Here is an 18,176-nt window from a genome sequence, read left to right on the forward strand (position 1 = left end):
ATGTTCAAGCTGACCTTTTAAAACAAAGGTAGACATTTTAATTACTCGAGATGCTAACATTTGTTAATTTAAGTTTTATTACAGAATTGGCAAAAATTCACATGCTGAGTGAGGTATGGACTTTTTTTTTTTTTTAAGTTGATTGAGTGTCTGGCTCTTAGTTTCCATGCACGTCATAATCTCAGGGTCCTGGGATTGAGCCCCGTGTGGAGCATACCCCACCCCCTGCCATCAGTCTCCACACCCAGGAGAGAGTCTGCCTCAGGATTCTTTCCCTCTCTCCTTTCTCCTCCTCACTATTTGCTTACACACTCCTTTAAAAAAACAAAACAAAAAAAAAACCCCAAAACCAAACTAGTTTACCTGGTTTCTCTAAGTCTTAAAATTCAATTTCCTTTCTCTTCTGTATTCTTTTTTTTTTTTTTTTTCTTTTATGACTTTCTCTCTGTTCTCCACTCCCTTCCCTACCCTCTACCTTTTCCCTACAAATACTTTATACTGGAATGGGGGTAGTATCCCGGAATGGGGGTGGGGGTGGGCTAGGTATCAGAAACCCAGGCAGTGTTAACGTCTGAAATGTTGGCCTACCCATTTTCTGGCTTAAGCTGGATTTTCTTGGTCTTGTGGTTATTCTCACCATGTGTTTGCACTTATGCTCTGTTTGCTGTTTCACATGGAGCGTATTCACTCTGCAAGGTATAGGAAGGGGCTGCTCTATCTTCTGTTCTTAGAATCCCTTGGATAAAGCTGAGGTAAAATTAACAGCTGTTGTTTTTTTCTCCTTCGGACTCTTGTAAACTGACTTGTCCTGTATTGAAAGGGGAGACTTGCTCACAGCCTCTCACTTCCCATTACAAATTGGGTTCTATCCCCACCTTCTCCTCAGTGTTACCACCAAATTCATACTTGTAGATTCAACACATTTGACCTTTCTACAGTGTTGAATTTTGTTGACTATTACTTCCTCTTTAGTTCCTGGTATACCAAGTCTCCTGTTGCTCCTTTTAATTCAGCCCCTACCGTACGCCCTTAAGCTCCCCTTTCCAGCCATCTCTTCTAATCTGTCCTGTCCATGACACAGGTGACATGGCCTCTGTGGTGCTCAGCTCATTCCTTCTTCTCTTGTCTCAGAAAAGATTATCCCTTAGCCATCTAATCTAGCCCTGTCTTCAGAGCCTTTGATGCATATTTTGTCTCCACTGGCTAGATTTATTGACCCAAATCTCTGAGACTTTAAATTCATCATACCCAGAATTTGCTTCTTGGCCTTCCTTTATGATCCAGCACACCACTTAGTCAAACAATCTTCAGAGCAATAAATCTCCTTTGGAAGGGGGTAGGATGGGGATTATGGACCCCTCTGAAAATACATTTTGCATATTAATTACATACAACATAATTTTACAAATCATCCCCTTGTCTCCGGGGCTCTTGGACTCAAAACCTCTTTCTCTGAATATGTCTATAAAGTCCATGTTAGTTTTTTTGGCCCTTGGCTCTTGCCTGCCTATATAGAGAACTTCTCTAATTAATCTCCTATCCTCAGTGACTCTTTCTTCCATCCATAATCATAATCATCATATTACTGACAAATTGATTTTCCTAAAGTACAAGCCAAGACCATGTAATTCTTCATTTCAGAAACCTTCCATGGCTCATGGAGAAGCCTATACAGTCCACACAGCATCCAAGAGTTCTGCTGTAGGGTCCCATCCTCCATTCCCAGGCTCATCTTCTCCATTCACGCGCCCCAGCCTCTGGCCCCTGTGGCCCCTTGTGCTCCAGCCTTAGTTAGCTCTGTCCCCACTCCTAGCCGAACCTTTCTCCAAACTGCTTATGGCCTGGCAGCGTCTCCTTTTGCATACTGTGGCCTTCTTCCAGGTCCAGCTCCCGTTGTCCTCGCCTGCACGCCCATCCTCATTTTCTCCATTTGGAGTTAGCTACCTTTTCCTCTCAGTTTTTTATGGTGAGTTCGTTATGTCTCGCATACTGTTTCCACAATTGGATTCGTTGTGGGATGCGTGCCTCACCATTGTGCGCTTCTGGGGAGGCGGAGGGCCCTGCACCGAAGGCCTGACTCCCCCAGGGAACCTGGGAGCCCACTCATTGGGATCGTCTTCTCTCACAAAATCTCGAGTGCTGCAGGGACTCTTAGCGACTCTTGGGGTCTAACTATTCAAACCCCTGAGATTGCAGACTCGTTTGTGTTGAGACCTCTCCCTTCCTCTTCAGGAGCCACTTCCTTGCTATCTTCACCACCGGGTATGATGTCAACCCTTGAGGAAATCGTCCTGATGGTGTAGCAGAGCCATTGAGGCATTGGGCCTGAGGCCACCTGCCTGGGTTTTAGCCCCAGCCCTTCCCAGCTTGCTGGCACGTCCTGCACACCATGGCAAAGGTATCTTTCTGCTTGTGTCTCAGTTTTCTTTTTACGTTGCCCTCAACAGGAAGCTCTGTGGTATCTATTCTCATAAGGTTGAAGTGAGAAATAGAAAGGTGATAGTCCTTGTAGAGCACACAGCATGGCACCTGGCACATAGCAAGCGTCCAGTAATGACTGCCTGCTGCCTCTCTGAGGTCCTGGAAGGTTCTCATTCACTTTTTAGTCAGAGCTAATTACCTGGCAGCACCTGGGCTAGTTAAGGCCCACACATGCATGTTTTGTTTTTGTGGAGTTAGGGAGTGTGGAGGTGGCTACGGAAGTTTTGAAAAGAGCAGGAAATAAAGGAGACTGGATTTATGATTTCCCTTGAGAACATTAGAATATCTGAGGTTGTAAATAATAGTGGTGAGGAATATGGGCTCAGAAGCTAGTCTGAGTTACAGCCCTAGACCTGCTGTGTATATGCTGTGTGATCTCCATGCAAGTTGCTTAAGTTCTCCGTTTCTCAACATCTTTATCTCTAAGATGGAGATCACAATAGCACTTCATTGGCTTCCTGGGATTAAGTGGAACAATCTATTGAAAGCTCTTGGTACACTTGCCTAATATTTAGTGACTAGTAAGTACTGCGTGCTGCTTTGGACGTCATCCACTTCTGCTGTTGCTACTAGCCAGCAACCTTGGGCCCTTAATCCCCCCTGTGCAAACAGTTGGCACAGAGTAGTAGAAACCCTGTAAGTTGGGCATGAACTTTCCAGGTAGCCACGTCCTCACCATTGTCTGTCACCTTACATCTGCCCTGTTCCCTGAGTAACAATTTTGTCTGTCTCCTGTTGATAGATTCCACTCCTGTGCATTCATGTCCAAGAAAGCTGTCCTGGGAACCAATCTTTAAGTCCATACGAACCTCAGGGAACATTTATTACAGTAGTTCTTAATGTGTGGTCCAGAACCATAGCATCAGTATCCTCTGGCAACCTGTTCTCAGGCCTCACCCCGGACCTCCTGAATCAGAAACTCTGGGAGTGGGCCTAGCAATCTGTGTCGTAGCCGTGTCATAAGAATCCCTCTGGCTTATCCTGATACCTGCTACAGTTTGATGACTACTGATTTAACACGTGTTCTATAGTTGTATTGCTTACATCCAGTAAAAATAGTTATATTTAACTTTTTACAAAAACCCTTATTTGTGTTGTGAGCTCACACAGATTATATTAAAGCTAACTCCACCCCCCCTTTTGCTCTCTTGTTTCTATCATTAATGGCGATGCTCTAGTATCTCATTCTAGAAGTCTTGTAGGATTTAGGATTGGTGATTGCTATTTGAATTTGGGAAAAGAATTTGGGAAATTCTTTTCAAATAGCTGCGCTGCACTCTGTAAATGTGATTTTAAGGTTCTCTAATATGCCCACTCTCTAAATTCTTCATAGATTATTTCACTCTGCACATCACGTACTGGGCCTTTGACTATAATGTTACTATAATAGAATTAAATGTTTGTATTTAGGGAGGGCATAATTTTTGAAATTTTATCTTGAAAGATCTTTTTTGTTTGTTTGTTTTTACAGATTTTATTTATTGGAGTAAGAAAGGGTACTCGCAGGGGGAGGGGCAGAAGGAGAAGGAGAAGCAGACTCCTCGCTAAGGAGGGAGCCCGACATGGGGCTTGATTCCAGGACCCTGAGATTATGACCTGAGAGCTGAAGGCAGATACTTACTGACTAAGCCACCCAGGTGCCCCTTGAAGGATCTTTTTTTAAAAAAATTGTATTATTGGGACCCCTGGGTGGCTCAGTGGTTGAGCATCTGCCTTCGGCCCAGGGCGTGATCTCTGTGTCTCATGAATAAATAAATAAAATTTTTAAAAAAAATTGTATTATCAAGATGTAGTTACTTACAGTACAGTATTAGAGTCTACATTGCCGTATTTAAAGGCGATGTGGATTTAGTGACATCTCTAATGGTTACCATGATTTCATTCCTTCAGAAAACAAAAATCAGACGTTGAGTGTTTTTTTTTTTTAATTTTTATTTATTTATGATAGTCACACAGAGAGAGAGGGAGAGAGAGAGAGAGAGGCAGAGACACAGGCAGAGGGAGAAGCAGGCTCCATGCACCGGGAGCCCGACGTGGGATTCGATCCCGGGTCTCCAGGATCGCGCCCTGGGCCAAAGGCAGGCGCTAAACCGCTGTACCACCCAGGGATCCCCATTGAGTGTTTTCTAGAAGAGTTTTGGACAGTATAATATGCTGCAGTTACAAATTTTACTTAATTAACTAAAACCAACAGCACACAGCTAGAGCATTTTGTATCTATGGCTTTAAAACTGAAATGTTGATAGACATTAGCCCCAAAGCTGTACATGTACTGTTTACTAATCCTGCTTTCTTCATGTTCATTTAGTAGCAAACCCAAGAATACCCCCACTTCCCAGCCTCCTGGGTACATATTATAGGAAGTCAGCCAAAAAGAGCTTGAGTTTTTCGTAAATTTATCTCATCTGTTGAAAATAAAAATATCAGTGAGAATTGGCTTCCCCTTTGCTTTTCTAGTATGTAAAAATAAAACCAGTCTGGATTATTTTACCAAATATTTATTGATTGCACAACGAGACAATCTCTGCTCTCAAAAATATACATAAATTATCAAAAGTGTAGATACATGTGTGGGCAAGTAATTACAAAGCAATGTAAATACAATAATTGAGGGGTGGCGACAGACTGATGAGGGGGTGATGGGGCTTGACATGGTGGTGGGAGATCGGCCAGTTGAGATTTCATAGACCAAGTGATGGCACCTTAGGGTTTCATGGATGGGTAAGAGTTTTGCTCGTGGGTCAGGAGGAAATTAATGTGTGCAGTGAGTGGCACCGGAGCACAAAGGAGCAAGGCATGTTCTGACAGTTACAAATGTACTTAAGAGTGGAACGTTCCAGGAATGGAAGAGCAGTTAGGAGACAAGGTCAAAAAGGTGGGCAAGTTCCAGGGCCTTCAGGGCCTTTGAGAACGTAAGAAGCCTGGGTTTCACCTTATAGTGATCATGTTGCAGCCAGAGGCACATTTACCGATCATGACTATTACTTTCTACATTTTCTCTAGAAGATCTAAATCTGTGTCCACAATCCTAGAGAGCCACATTTTAGTTGTGTGTGTGTTTTTTTTTTGTTTGTTTTTTAAGCACAGAGGGATTCAGGAAGAAATGTGGAGGGAGGTAAGTACGCACAGGTTACCAGTCCTTTGCAGAATTTCCCTAGGATGGATGCTATTGATCTTGTGTCAGCAGTTCCCTCTCTAAATGTTCCAAGAATGACACAACAATGACATATTCTATTTCAAACATTTGCAATTGATGGTCTGCAGGGAGTAATGTGGGAGGTACCAAGAAAACATGACCTGTTTTCCATCCTTAAAAAATGTTCTCTTTCTTAAAGAATCCTCACCATCTTTTGGGAATGGGGTCAGGAAGATTGCAGACTAGCGAAGGGACGTCTGCCACGAGGGCCCCAGCACACACCCAAACAGTGGGAGAAGTAGTTATTTTCAGAGAGAACAGAGGTTGTGTTCTCGGAAGGCCTTGCTGAGGAGGTGGCACGTTCAACCACCATTAGAGTATTTGCCGGGTAGAGGGAGAATTCCAAAGATCAGTTCTGGGTTCTTGCCTTTAAATTGTACACACTTAAGACCTTTGCAAAGGACTACAGTGTGACATCTTACGTGGCTTAATAATGGTCTCATGCCTCGTATGGAGTACTGAAGTCATTTCAGTGGTCTTGAGTCTGGAAGAGGCTCTGTACAGGGAGAAACTCCTTCATCCAGGCTTTCTCAGGGTTTATGGCCTATTTCAACTCCTCAGATGCTTCATATCTCCATCCCTTTCAGCCATGAGCCTCAGCTTTCATATCAATGGATTTTTGAGATTTTTTGTTTTGCTTTTAAACAGCAAGTATTAACTGTTGCCGGACACGAAAGCGGTAGTGTTGTTTGAATTATGTATGTGAAAGAATGGGAAGAGGGTGTTTTGCAAGGGAGGGTCCTAGTAATTCACATTTATCTATAATGTCTTGCGAAATCTTAAGTGAATGTTCTCTAAAAGATGCCCTCTTGTGGCCACTTGCATTCAGCTGGATTCTCTGACTAATGCTTCATTCTGCTCGTAAATCAATCAGTCTATGTGACTGATTTATTCAAATCAGGGAATTCAAATTTATCATATAATCCTTTCTATAAACCAGGGGAATAAAATGGAAGAAAGCATTTGTCCCATCCATTTTTCTCTCATTGTTTAAACTTGATTTCCAAGCTTAATTATCTTTTGAAGTCTTAACCCTTCCATAGAAGGTACCCATGCTAAAATTCTCATCAACTTAGAGTCATATTGTCTGTCTGAATAGTATGATTTTCTTGGGATGATGCTGTGGTTATTCTCCCTCTCAGACACGGTAGCCTTTCTGTGAATTTTTTACATAAGAATATGTATATTAAGGGGTCCATGCAAATGTTAGTTGCTGCCAAAAAGAGAGTTGTTTCTTTGACTAGAAACAGTAGGTTTTGCAACCTGCATTCAGTCTTACTGTTGGTTTGACTGTGAGTATATGGAACTCTGGCAAAATGAAACGGAGCGAAACACACAAAGAATACAGCCACGACAACAAATACTTTACCTTCCAGCTTTGTGTTGTGTTTGCGGTCCTTACTTCTGGTCTTTCTATAAGAGTCGTATACCTTTTTTGCAATCACTACGTAAAACAGAAACATTAGAATGAAGACAGTCCAGAAAATGAACTGGCATATATAGTTCACCACTCCATGCCATTTCAGCCCCAGGGGACCCTTCAAGGAGGCACACTTTTTCACAGATGAGGGCGTCGCTTCCTTGTTGCTCAAGATGATGTTTGGCAGAGAGATGAGGAACAAAAGGAGCCAGACAAGGGCCGAGGCCATTTTTGCAAAAACCGGTTTTTGTACAAAAAATTTCCCAAAAGGCCTGATGATCTTGAGGAATCTGTCAAAGGCGATGAAGCCTAGCAGTATGATGCCCACGTACATGGTCTCGTAGAAGATGACAGCCGAGAAACGACACACGAAGGCTCTGAGTTGCCAGGGTCCAAGGTGGGAGTCAGAGAGGATTTTAAATGGAAGCATGAGCGTCATTACCAGGTCAGCCACCAAGGTGTTTTTGAGGTAGACAATGAAGGTGGAGGAGCTGGGGATGTGCAGGAACACCCACAGCGCCAGAGTGTTCAACAGGATGCCGGTGAAGAACACAACCGTGTAGACGGCCGGGAACACCAGCTGTGCTATCCGCGTGTCCCTGGGGCACCGCTCCTGACCCGTTGACGCCCTTGACCCCCGTGGTGTTCATGGTGTCCAGTGTCAGCTGCTGCAAACACACACACACACACACACACACACACACACACACACACACACACAAGCAAGAAGTAGTTCATGATCGCAAAGGGCTGCTTTTAAAAACAGGCTTCAGGTGTGTAGTGTGTTAACCCCCCACATTCATTCATCACATTCAGTGAGCCAGCTGAAAAGGCACAGGTTGTTTGTAGCCTAAATTTTTCTTTCTAAATTTTTGGTACTTGTAACAGTACCATGATTTTTACACCCTTATGAAACCCAAATAACAGGTTCTGTCTCTTTTATAAGTCCTACTTTTAACATGGCAGTGAAATAAGACCCATTTAAGAAGTAATACTTCACGTCAGGTTGCTGCACACTGTGTCATTCCTCATGCTCATAATCTATGGTTTCTAGAATATCTGCCTTAAAGCGTGGTCCCCTCCCCTCCCCCGTGAACATGGTCTATCTTTGATAAGCAAGCCCACTCGTAATAAAAGTTGAAATTCACCTTTGTTTGGGAGGATCCTGAGCTCAGTGTCTTCTGATTGAGGCAGTCCTTTAGTTTAGTCCACGGAGAGCCTGTGAAGCAAGTATTGTTCTGCTTTCTTATACTGAATTTCCTTCCTCATTTTCACGTGTGTAATGTGATCAATTAGAACATCTTCATATTCAAATCTTTGCAGATTTTCTAATAAGCCTCTTTTATTTCAAATTTAGGTGCTGTTAATCTGTGACTTGAATGAATTAGCTTAGTAGCAGTTATCTTTATATTTTCTCATCTGATAACTCATTGTGGCCGTTTATCTTTTCTGTATACACAGTCAATGAAATTTTTGAGTGCCTCTTGTGTATGATAATAGGTGGCAGAAAAATAAAGAAATTAGCCCCCAAATTACAACCACATAGGAGAGTAAGAGTGGACTCTAAAATCAGAGTTCCCATCTGCACCGTTGTATCCTGCTTTTTCCGGGAATTTGCGTTCAGAAGGATGATCTTTTTATTTTTCCATTCATCTTAGTCTTTAGGGGTCTCTATCTCAGGAAGATAGGCTGACATATTTTCTAAGAGTTAAGGGCTGTTAGACCCAGATTTGAGGGATTAGCATCCTAGATGCAACAATTATTGGGTGCTAGGTAGTAGACAAGTGATTTAATGGCTCTCTGCCTCAGTTTCCTCATCTGTGTAACGGATTTAAGGTCAGTACATTACATCATAGCATTATTGAGAACATAGAACGAGTGTCTAGAATAGTGCTGGGTATATATGGAGTGCGAAAACACATCTCGCCCCTTGCCACAGTGGTGAGTGAACTGCAGGTTTAAATGAGATAATTTCCCTCGTTAGAGACCATTTTGGAAGCCTCTCTGTATTTCATGTTGTACGCAAAGTGCCAAAGACTCAAGGAATTCCATCAGTCAGCTTTGGGCCCGAGCCTGTAAAAACGTGTCCTTTCAAACTCTTCAAGTTCGAGAGAGCGTAGTTGCCGCATTGTGTGAGGACAGCTGCCCGTGAATAGAGTCCTTTTCCCCGGGTAGGTAAAGGCAAAGAGGAAATTAGGAGACCTTGTGAGGGGAATGTGGAGTTCTCCGTGGTGAGTTTCACTTCATAGTTTTTATGGAACGTTTCACCACAGAGTCTGACCAGGCTGTGGGGTTAGGTTGATGGACGATCTTGGGATGGCTTGGTTCGGGACTTTGAGAAGAAAACTTTCATGTCCCACTGGATGTTTTCAAACATGAGGCAGTAGGATGCCTGACAATTTTACTGGAACTACCCGATATGGCACAGTTTTTAAAAGGAATATATATTTGACTCAGAATAAATTCTTTCTTGGAACTACAGATGCTGGATTTCATCAATGTGATGAAACAGAATTCAAACATCTTTTTGCTTGCTTCAGTAGAGGAAAAATACCAAACTATTTTTACCTTTCAAGGAGAAGTATTTGACCTACATAATCAAGTATGAATTTCCTGAAATCTCCAAAACCATTATCTCGATAGAGGTTTTGGAATAGTTTCAGTTCAAATAAGGAAATGCTGTACAAGATAATTTCATAACGTGAAAACTGGAAATCACTTTTTGGTCAACTTTCAAAATGTCCAAGTGTGGGAAACTTTCAAAAGAGGAACTGACTTACCGGTGCCCGTTTCTAAACTAATGGAAGTGTATTCTTTCAAATGTAGCAAGTTTCCAAATGTTTGGGCATACTGAATATCCAACAGGCCACACGTTCCTGTTTGTCCATATGCTTAACATGTATTATTGGCTTTCCTTTGGTTCATAGCAATGCTGATTCCGTGTGTTTGGGGGTAGTGGGAGGGAGAGTCTCTTGCCTTCGTTGGCATGCCTGAGAGCCTGCCTAGCAGAGCAAGCGGTTAGGAGCACTGTCTCGGGAGCCAGAGTGCCTGGCTTCCATTTCTTGTTGCAGCTCTTACTTTTCTTGTGACCTTGTGCAAGTTCTTTATGTTTTCTATGTCACTGTTGCCTCCGCCTTACAATGAAAATACGTATCAGTATCTGCTTTGTTGGGTTGTTAAGGAAATGAAATGACTGGAGCTTCACCACGTGCAGAGACTAATGCATGTCTCATGGTAGGTATTAGTATGTCCCTTGTTAAATGAAGTTAAAAGAAAAGTGGAATATCATGGGTACTTTTGGAGATAGCTCACAAAAGACAGGTGGGGGAAATGAAATGATGAAATAAAACATCCCAGGGATTAGGAGCTTGCCAGTTGGGAATAAATTGAATTTTAAATCCCATGTATAGTCACTTGATCTTAGCCAAAAGGGGCCGAGAAGCAATAAATCCTATATATAGTTAAAACCAATAAAGTCAATACAGCTAGTGATGATACTGCTCTAAGTGATAATATGATCTTATTTCTTTCTTAACAAAAATCCTCAGAGATCGATCCCATTTTACAGATAAGAAAGTTGAGGCACAGTAGTTATGCAGTTTGGCAAAATCGTGCACCCCAAGCCCACTTTAAACCCACACAGTCTGGTTCAGAGGCCGTACTCAGAGCGTGCCTCACGCTCCCAGCTGTCAGAAACCACAAATAGGGTGACCTGGAATTGTTTAGTAGATTCTAGAGTATTTGAGGTGGGTATTCCTGATTGATGAGTGAGAAGTAGCTATCAACTTTAAAGTTTAGTGGATTTGTGGAACTTCCTTTCCTTAAGACGAAGTATGTGATTGAAAACATAAATTGGTACCAAGTGGTATGATCCAGAGAGAATGAAAGGACATACACTGAATGCTCATGGATGTTAGAAGCCTGCCAAATGCCAGTAAATTATTTTTCCATTTGTAGTCTCTTTTGGGATTTTCCTTTGGATCAGTGTTAACAGTCTAAAGGTTCCTGTCGATGTGGCTAACCAGTACCATCTAAACAATATGAGGAAGTGTTTGTTTTCATTTGGAATGAAAGTCATAGTAGGAACTACAAAAAGAACCTTTTACTTCTCATCAGATCATACACAGGATGGTACTTTCTCAGATGATATGAAATTGGTTTTTTTTTTTTTTTGAAATTGTTATAAAAATTCCACACGGGACTAACTGAAAGTGGAAAAAAATAAAATAAGTTTTGTTGTTTAACATTAAATGTAGAAGTATCTATAAATAGAACCGGTATTAGAAAATCTCTACATATAACTGGAAGGAGGCAATAAATTCATACTATTGCCTGAAACATATAAATATCTAGTTTCATCTTTTTATTATAAAAGGAAAGCAAGTTTGAAGAATTCGAATATAAGCATGTGTGTAGTAGAAAGTTAATCCCCCTCTTGCATATGCATACCAGTGTGTGCAAATATATATATATTTACATTTATTGCCATATCAGATTTTTGTTTCCTTTTCATGTTAGTCCATGAAGATATGCTAATTTTTTAAGAAAGTTATGCTATATAAAGTTATGCTATATAATTTTTAAAAGTTATGCTATATAAAGTTATCATAGTTTGGTTAAGCCATTACTGACTGGCATTTCAATTTTTTTTTCTTCCGAATTTTTCTCCATTAAAAACAGTACTATAGGACACATATATCCATCTATCTTTGTGTAGTTGTTTCAACATATTTGCAGAAAATTTCCTAGAAGTGGTATTGCTGGACCAAAGCTGTGCATCAGAATGTTGAATGGTATTTTCAAGTAGCTTTCCAGAACACTTGTACCAATTTACAGTCTCACAGAGTGGGAATCTTCCAACACTGTCATAAAAATCTTTTAGGGACACCTGGGTGGTTCAGTTAAGGGTCTGCTTTCTCCTTAGGTTATGATCCATGATCCCAGAATCCTGGGGTCCCATCAGGCTTCCCTGATCAGCATCTGCTTCTCCCTCTCCCTCTGCCCCTTGCCCTCTCTCCCTCCACTGCTTGTGCTCTCTCTCTATCTCAAATAAATAAAATCTATTAAAAAAATCTTTTAAAGCAATTCTAAACTTACAGGTGAAAAAAATCCATGTAATGTAAATGTATTTGCTTATTAGAGTATATATTTTTCATATTTTTATTGCCCATTTGTATTTCTCCTGGAAACTGATTTTTTTTACGTTCTTTTCCCATTAAAAACTAAAATCAGGCTGTTTCTCTTTATTTACTGACTTGTGTGTTTCTACATATTTAATTCCAACTGGTATCCGTGTAATCTGACTTCGGGTATTAGCATTCAGCAGTGATCACCTAGTGCAGACACCGGAATCTGTAGTTGTTTTCTGTACAAAGCTGCTGAAACAACTAGATGCATGAATAGAGGGTTCTTTTTATGTATATTTTCTCCTTGTTTTCAGAGTTCTAGTCCAGGGTTAGTCAGTCAATCTTCTTTTCTAAAGAGCCACTTAGTAAATATTTAGGTTTTGCTGCCATACAGTCTTCATCACAATACAACTACTCAACCCCGTTGTTGTAGCAAGAAACCAACCACGGATTAAAACTGGGTGGACGTGGCTGTGTTCTAATAAACCTACTATGGATCCGAAACTTGAATTTCATATGACTTTTATACAGCATGAAATTTTCTTCTAACGTTTTTTCCTGTTGATATTTGAAAATGTGAAAACCATTCTTAGGTTGCAGGCTATAAAAAACGGGGTGGACTAGGTTTGGCTTGTAGGCTATTGTTTGTCACACGTGCTTTAGACCGTTTCTATAAAAAGCCACTTTGAAAAACTGCCACTAACCTGCAGACTTAGGACTTGTTAGCTACTAAGACTATTGTAGACCTGAGTCTATGAAATTTGGCTTCACTTTCTTTTAAGTTATTATGAAATCTGAGATTTATTGTGTATATTAAATTTCCTAAACCTGGAAACGTGAGTACTCTGTGTAAATACTGGTGTCTCAATCTGTCTTGAATGGATTCAAGTTGATGTTTGATACAGGAGTGTATGCTGTCTCACATCGTTAAATAAGGAATTCCCAACCAATTGTGATTTAGGGCTTAATGTAAATTTTTCATATTATTTATAAAAGCAGGCAATTCCAGACACTTTACAGTTATTTTACAAAAACACTATAATACCATTAGTGTTTCTGGTTTTTTCTTTCTCTTGTGGAAATCATCCTCTCCATGGATTTAGTTTAACCCAAAGGGAAAGATTATTTGGGAAAGTCTTTGCCCACTCTGCAGTCTTCCAGCAGTTCATGTGGTCATGGCACTGTTGTGTCCGTTTTAACCAACTCTTTACCCCCTGACTCCGAACTGCTGAGGGTGGATCTGACCTTCATTTTTCCCATATGCTTTTTGGTTTGGGGGAGTATATAATTAAATTAAGGGTTCCCTGTTTCACTATTACCTTTATATAATTTTTTTTTGATGCTTGCACACAGACAAATACAGTATTTCAAACTATAGTGTCCTTTTGTTTCCACGTACTCCACTTGAGTAGGTGCCTTTGCTGTGAACACACATTTTTTTACAAGATTTTATTTATTTATTTATTCATGAGAGACAGAGAGAGAGAGAGAGAGGCAGAGAATGGTATTAGAATGTCATAAAAATAACTTTTAATAACTTTGTTGTTTTTGTTCTTTTTATTGGAAATGTATTCTTAAACCTCTTTTAAATGAAAAATTAAAAGGCAGAGGGAGAAGCAGGCTCCATGCAGGGAGCCCGATGGACTCGATCCTGGGCCTCTGGGATCTGAAGGTGGCGCTAAACCGCTGAGCCACTCAGGCTGCCCAACATACATTTTTGCTTCCTTCTTTCTTCTGAGTTTTGAGTGTGTCCATCGCTGTGTATGTTAAATCATTTTTGGTAGCGATTTTCAAAGTGCAGAGTAGCGGCTCAGCATTGCCTAGGGAAGTTGTGACAAATGTACTTTCTTGGGCCCCAACCTAGCTCCACTGAGTCAGAAGCTCTGGGTGCACCGTTAGCTATACTTTAATGAACCTTCCAACTTCAAGTGAAGATCAGGTTAGTTGATCTCTAGTATTCTTCCAACTCCACTCTCCTGTTCTTACAGAATGTGCACGCTCATATATGAGATATTGGAGTACATTACATGAGTGCACATGGCAAGAATGTAGAATACGGATCTTTTTGGATGCATTTCTCTTTGTGCATCTCCACTAACATCCGGTGCTTGCGTGTAGCAGAGCCAGGGAAGTAAATGCAGCCACTTGACAATAGATATCATTCAGAAAGTTAAGTGAGTTCAACATTGCGCTGACATTTATCTCAGCAGATCTTCTGGAGGAGTTAGATAAAATTGATTAATGCTGAAGTTCAGTGAACTTCCTTATACTGCAACTCACCCTTTTTATTTCCTCTCTCATCATATTTTGATATTGGTATCCATGCCTTACATTTGAGAATCACCTCTGAGGATCATAAATAATTGAGATAAGTCAGTTTCCAAGTGTGTTATGTATTTTGTTCATATTAAAAATAGTATGGCTTGTGTAGAATCAGACATCATTTACTAATGAACTAATCATGATGTGTTAACACCATCTTCAACAGAGACTTTGTCCAATAAGGTGTCGTAAAACCATTTTGGCAGTTATCCTTTATTAATTGGGTTTGATGTTTGATGTAGGAGTATGTAAGAGGTGAGTTGTGGTATCTGATGTCTTTGAATAAAGAAATTCCAGCAAAGTGTGTTTTAGAGTTTAATATACATTTTTTTTTGGTATTACACACAAATTACAAACCAATAATTACAAACATTTTAACCACTTTTCTGTTAATAGTTAAGCTTTGCAACCACATAATCACATTTGTTTTTCTTACTGAAGCAAATATTCATTAAAACCAAGTAGCACGTGTTTTTTAGAAGCTAGTTAATAAGGGTAAGTAGCAGTCATGGTATTGTACCATTAATAAAACTGTCTTCCCTAGCATTAAGGAGATATTCAGAGGTTTTTTTGGTATTAGAATGTCATAAAAATAACTTTTAATAACTTTGTTGTTTTTGTTCTTTATATTGGAAATGTATTCTTAAACCTCTTTTAAATGAAAAATTAAAAATTTCAGTCCAATTATCACTTCGATTTAAATTTCTTAGACTTTTGCTGATAATGAGAAGTTCATAGTTAATATTCTTTGTGTGTTCCATTTACATTTTTATAATGAGTATCCCAATAAAACCAGCATTTGGTTAGGGAGTGAGTAGGGTGTATGTAAGTTTAATTTTCAGTCAGAAGATTTTTATATGATTTATCAGTCTTCTTTAGTTGATTATAACTTGATAGCATTGTGTTCAATATCATATTTAAAAAAAATTATAATAGATATTGTATGGTCACCTATTTAGCCAGCATTTTACAAACCCTCGATTGTGTGTAGTTTGGCTTGTAACCATCATGATTAGATAGTTTGTTTTTCCTACATATCTACATGTTAGGTTTCTTCTTCTAGGTAGCTTTTAATACTGGAAAAGTAAATGAAAATTATTTCTGTTGTTTTCTGCTCCGTGTTTAGAGAGTCATTGTTAGTATTTGTACACAGTGCTTTCCTTTTGAATGTTCCAAACACTAATCAATTGAAATATTACCTTAGTTGGTTTACATTGGAGTCTCTTCACTTGGGTCACCACCATCCTGTTCTTTTTTCCTGTTTTCGTGGGATAGAGATGTTGCAGGATTCTGGCACTTTAGCATATTCATTAAGGAATTTTTGAAGGACTTGCAAAGGAAAAAGTAGATGAATGGATCCAGACATGCATTTAAAGAGGTTAACCAAAGTGTGCTCTCTTTAACATAAAATAGAGTGTTCTCAGCTGAGCAGTCAAAGACATCCCGGGTTTGGCTCAGGGTGTAGGGAATGCGTGCAAAATGGAAAGGAACAAAACAAATAAAAAATACAGCAATGATAATGAAAACTTTGATGTTTACCTTTTTCTTGGGGACTTTGCCTACGCCTCTTGTTCTCACATACGACCTGTAGAGTTCTTTTGTAATGAGTGTGTAACATACAATGACAATCAAAAAATTAATCCAGAAAATGACTTGACAGATGTAATTGACTATTTCATGCCAGACCAGACCAAACTCTGATTTGAGGAAAGAGCATTTCTTCACATTCTTGTCTCTCGGCCTCCTGTTGGTCAGAATCATGTTGGGCAAAGAGAGTAAGAACATGAATGCCCAGATTACAACGGAGAGAATTTTAGCCCCCAGGAGGTTGTTGGGGCTGGACGTCTTAAATGGCCTGGTGGTTTTCTGGTAGCGATCAATAGTTATCAGTCCTAGGAATGAAATGCTGATGTACATTGTGAAATAGAATACGACGGAGGTCACTTGACACACAAAGGTTCTCAGTGGTCCTGTTCCCAGCTTGGCATCACTGAGGATTTTGAACGGAAAAGTCAGAATCATGAGAAGATCAGAAATGACTGTGTTCTTAAGAAAAATAATAAAGTTGGATTTACTGCGGATTTGAAAGAAGATCCTCATTGCCAGGCTGTTTGTGATGAGTCCAACAAAAAACAGGACAGTGTAGAGGAGTGGGAAGAGGACCTGGGTGATTTTGTAATCTCTGGTACACAGACTGCCATTCCCAGCCACAGAGGTAAGGTTGTCCATGGCTTGTATTTCTTCTTTGCTACCTAGGGGAGGAGGATAAGGGATGGTTATTTGCAATCCCCCGACTGTCAATATTGCTCTTCATGTAACTTTTCTGGACCACCTTCTAAAAACTGAGGTTTCCAATCCCCGTTGTGACAGTAAGAACACAGAAAGTTGAATCTCAGAATACTTAATTGTGGCAAATAATCTATCTCCAGCAAATAAAATGGTCAGAAGTCCATTATATGAAGTTATAGATGCTTTGCATTTCTCACTTGCTAAATGTTTGCCCCTTTAAAGGATGTTTTTGAACTTAGGCAAATGCGCACAGCCTATAGAAATGGGAAGAGAAACATGTGGATTGTGCTTTATTCCTTTCCAGCTTCATTTCCATGCCATTTAGCTCTTTTGTTTCTTTTCACAGTCACTTTTCCTGCACTGTCACTATTCCTGGGCTTCATTTACTCTGATGCCATCAAAGTGTATTGAGGAGAAGTGACTGATAGTTGACTGTTAGAAATTTGTGTAAGATCTTGTGGGGAATATACTAAATAAATGCTAAACAGAAATAAAACTTTAGTTTATAATTGGAAGATATTTCTGCCTCTATATTGCTCATCCATTCAGAAATCAGCCTCAGACTCCATCTTTAGCTTCAAATATTCTAACCCACACATATCTCATTTTGACTTTGCACAATATATTGGAAGTTTTTACATACATTTTCTTGAATACCATTCAATTAAAAAAAAAAAAAAACCTGTGAACAAATTGAAGTGGGCATCACATGGTGTTCCTCAAAATAGCCAGGGCATACTTTCCAGGTATATAGAGTATATAGTGATACTATATATTGCTAAAATAAAATACCAAAGCCATGTCCTTGTCTGGTTCCTTAGGTGATTATACCACAACCGGTGGCTTTAAAAAGAAAACTAACACTTGACTTGAATACATTATCTGGCATCTAAGTTTTGAAATTTCAAATGTAATTTGTAATGTTTTTATTTCATCAAAGGCAAATGGAATTGATCCTGTATGAATATTATTCCTAAAAATAAGACATGGTAATGTTAAAAGCTTATATATCCAAATTTAAAAGAAGATCATTCCATGTGAAAGACGCATGACAAATAAAGATAACATTAAATTCCCACGTCATTTTTCACTAATCACTGAAAATAACAGATTCATGTTGTCACAATTACGACTTCAATTTCCAACATCTCCTTCCCAGTTTAACTTAAAAAAAAAAGTACCGATCAAAACCCAGTATTAAATTGAAATTAAGATGGTAGACTTTAAGCTTCTTTAGTACCGCTATTTATTCTTATTTGTGCATTCTCTGATAGTTTTGCAAATTATGCATTGAGAATGCTAATTTTGCACATACTGTATCTTATTTAATGAGTATTCTTTA

At 39.6% G+C, this 18,176-nt stretch overlaps 3 protein-coding genes across 8 annotated transcripts in view; 1 reads left to right on the top strand and 2 right to left on the bottom strand.

Annotated features, from left to right (window-relative positions):
* The window catches only part of MED12L (mediator complex subunit 12L), a 319,956-nt gene that overhangs the window by 214,742 nt on the left and 87,038 nt on the right, over positions 1–18,176 (top strand). The window lies entirely within an intron of this gene.
* P2RY13 (purinergic receptor P2Y13) lies at positions 4,964–7,756 on the bottom strand. Its single transcript, XM_038571232.1, is given in 2 exon segments — positions 4,964–7,710; positions 7,712–7,756. Coding segments are annotated over 2 exon segments (1,002 nt in total). The 5' UTR covers positions 7,748–7,756; the 3' UTR covers positions 4,964–6,744.
* P2RY12 (purinergic receptor P2Y12) lies at positions 15,755–16,796 on the bottom strand. Its single transcript, NM_001003365.1, is given in 1 exon segment — positions 15,755–16,796. A coding segment is annotated over 1 exon segment (1,020 nt). The 5' UTR covers positions 16,775–16,796.

Source organism: Canis lupus, chromosome 23 (assembly GCF_011100685.1).
Source record: "Canis lupus familiaris isolate Mischka breed German Shepherd chromosome 23, alternate assembly UU_Cfam_GSD_1.0, whole genome shotgun sequence".
In the NCBI taxonomy this organism is placed as follows: Eukaryota; Metazoa; Chordata; class Mammalia; order Carnivora; family Canidae; genus Canis; species Canis lupus.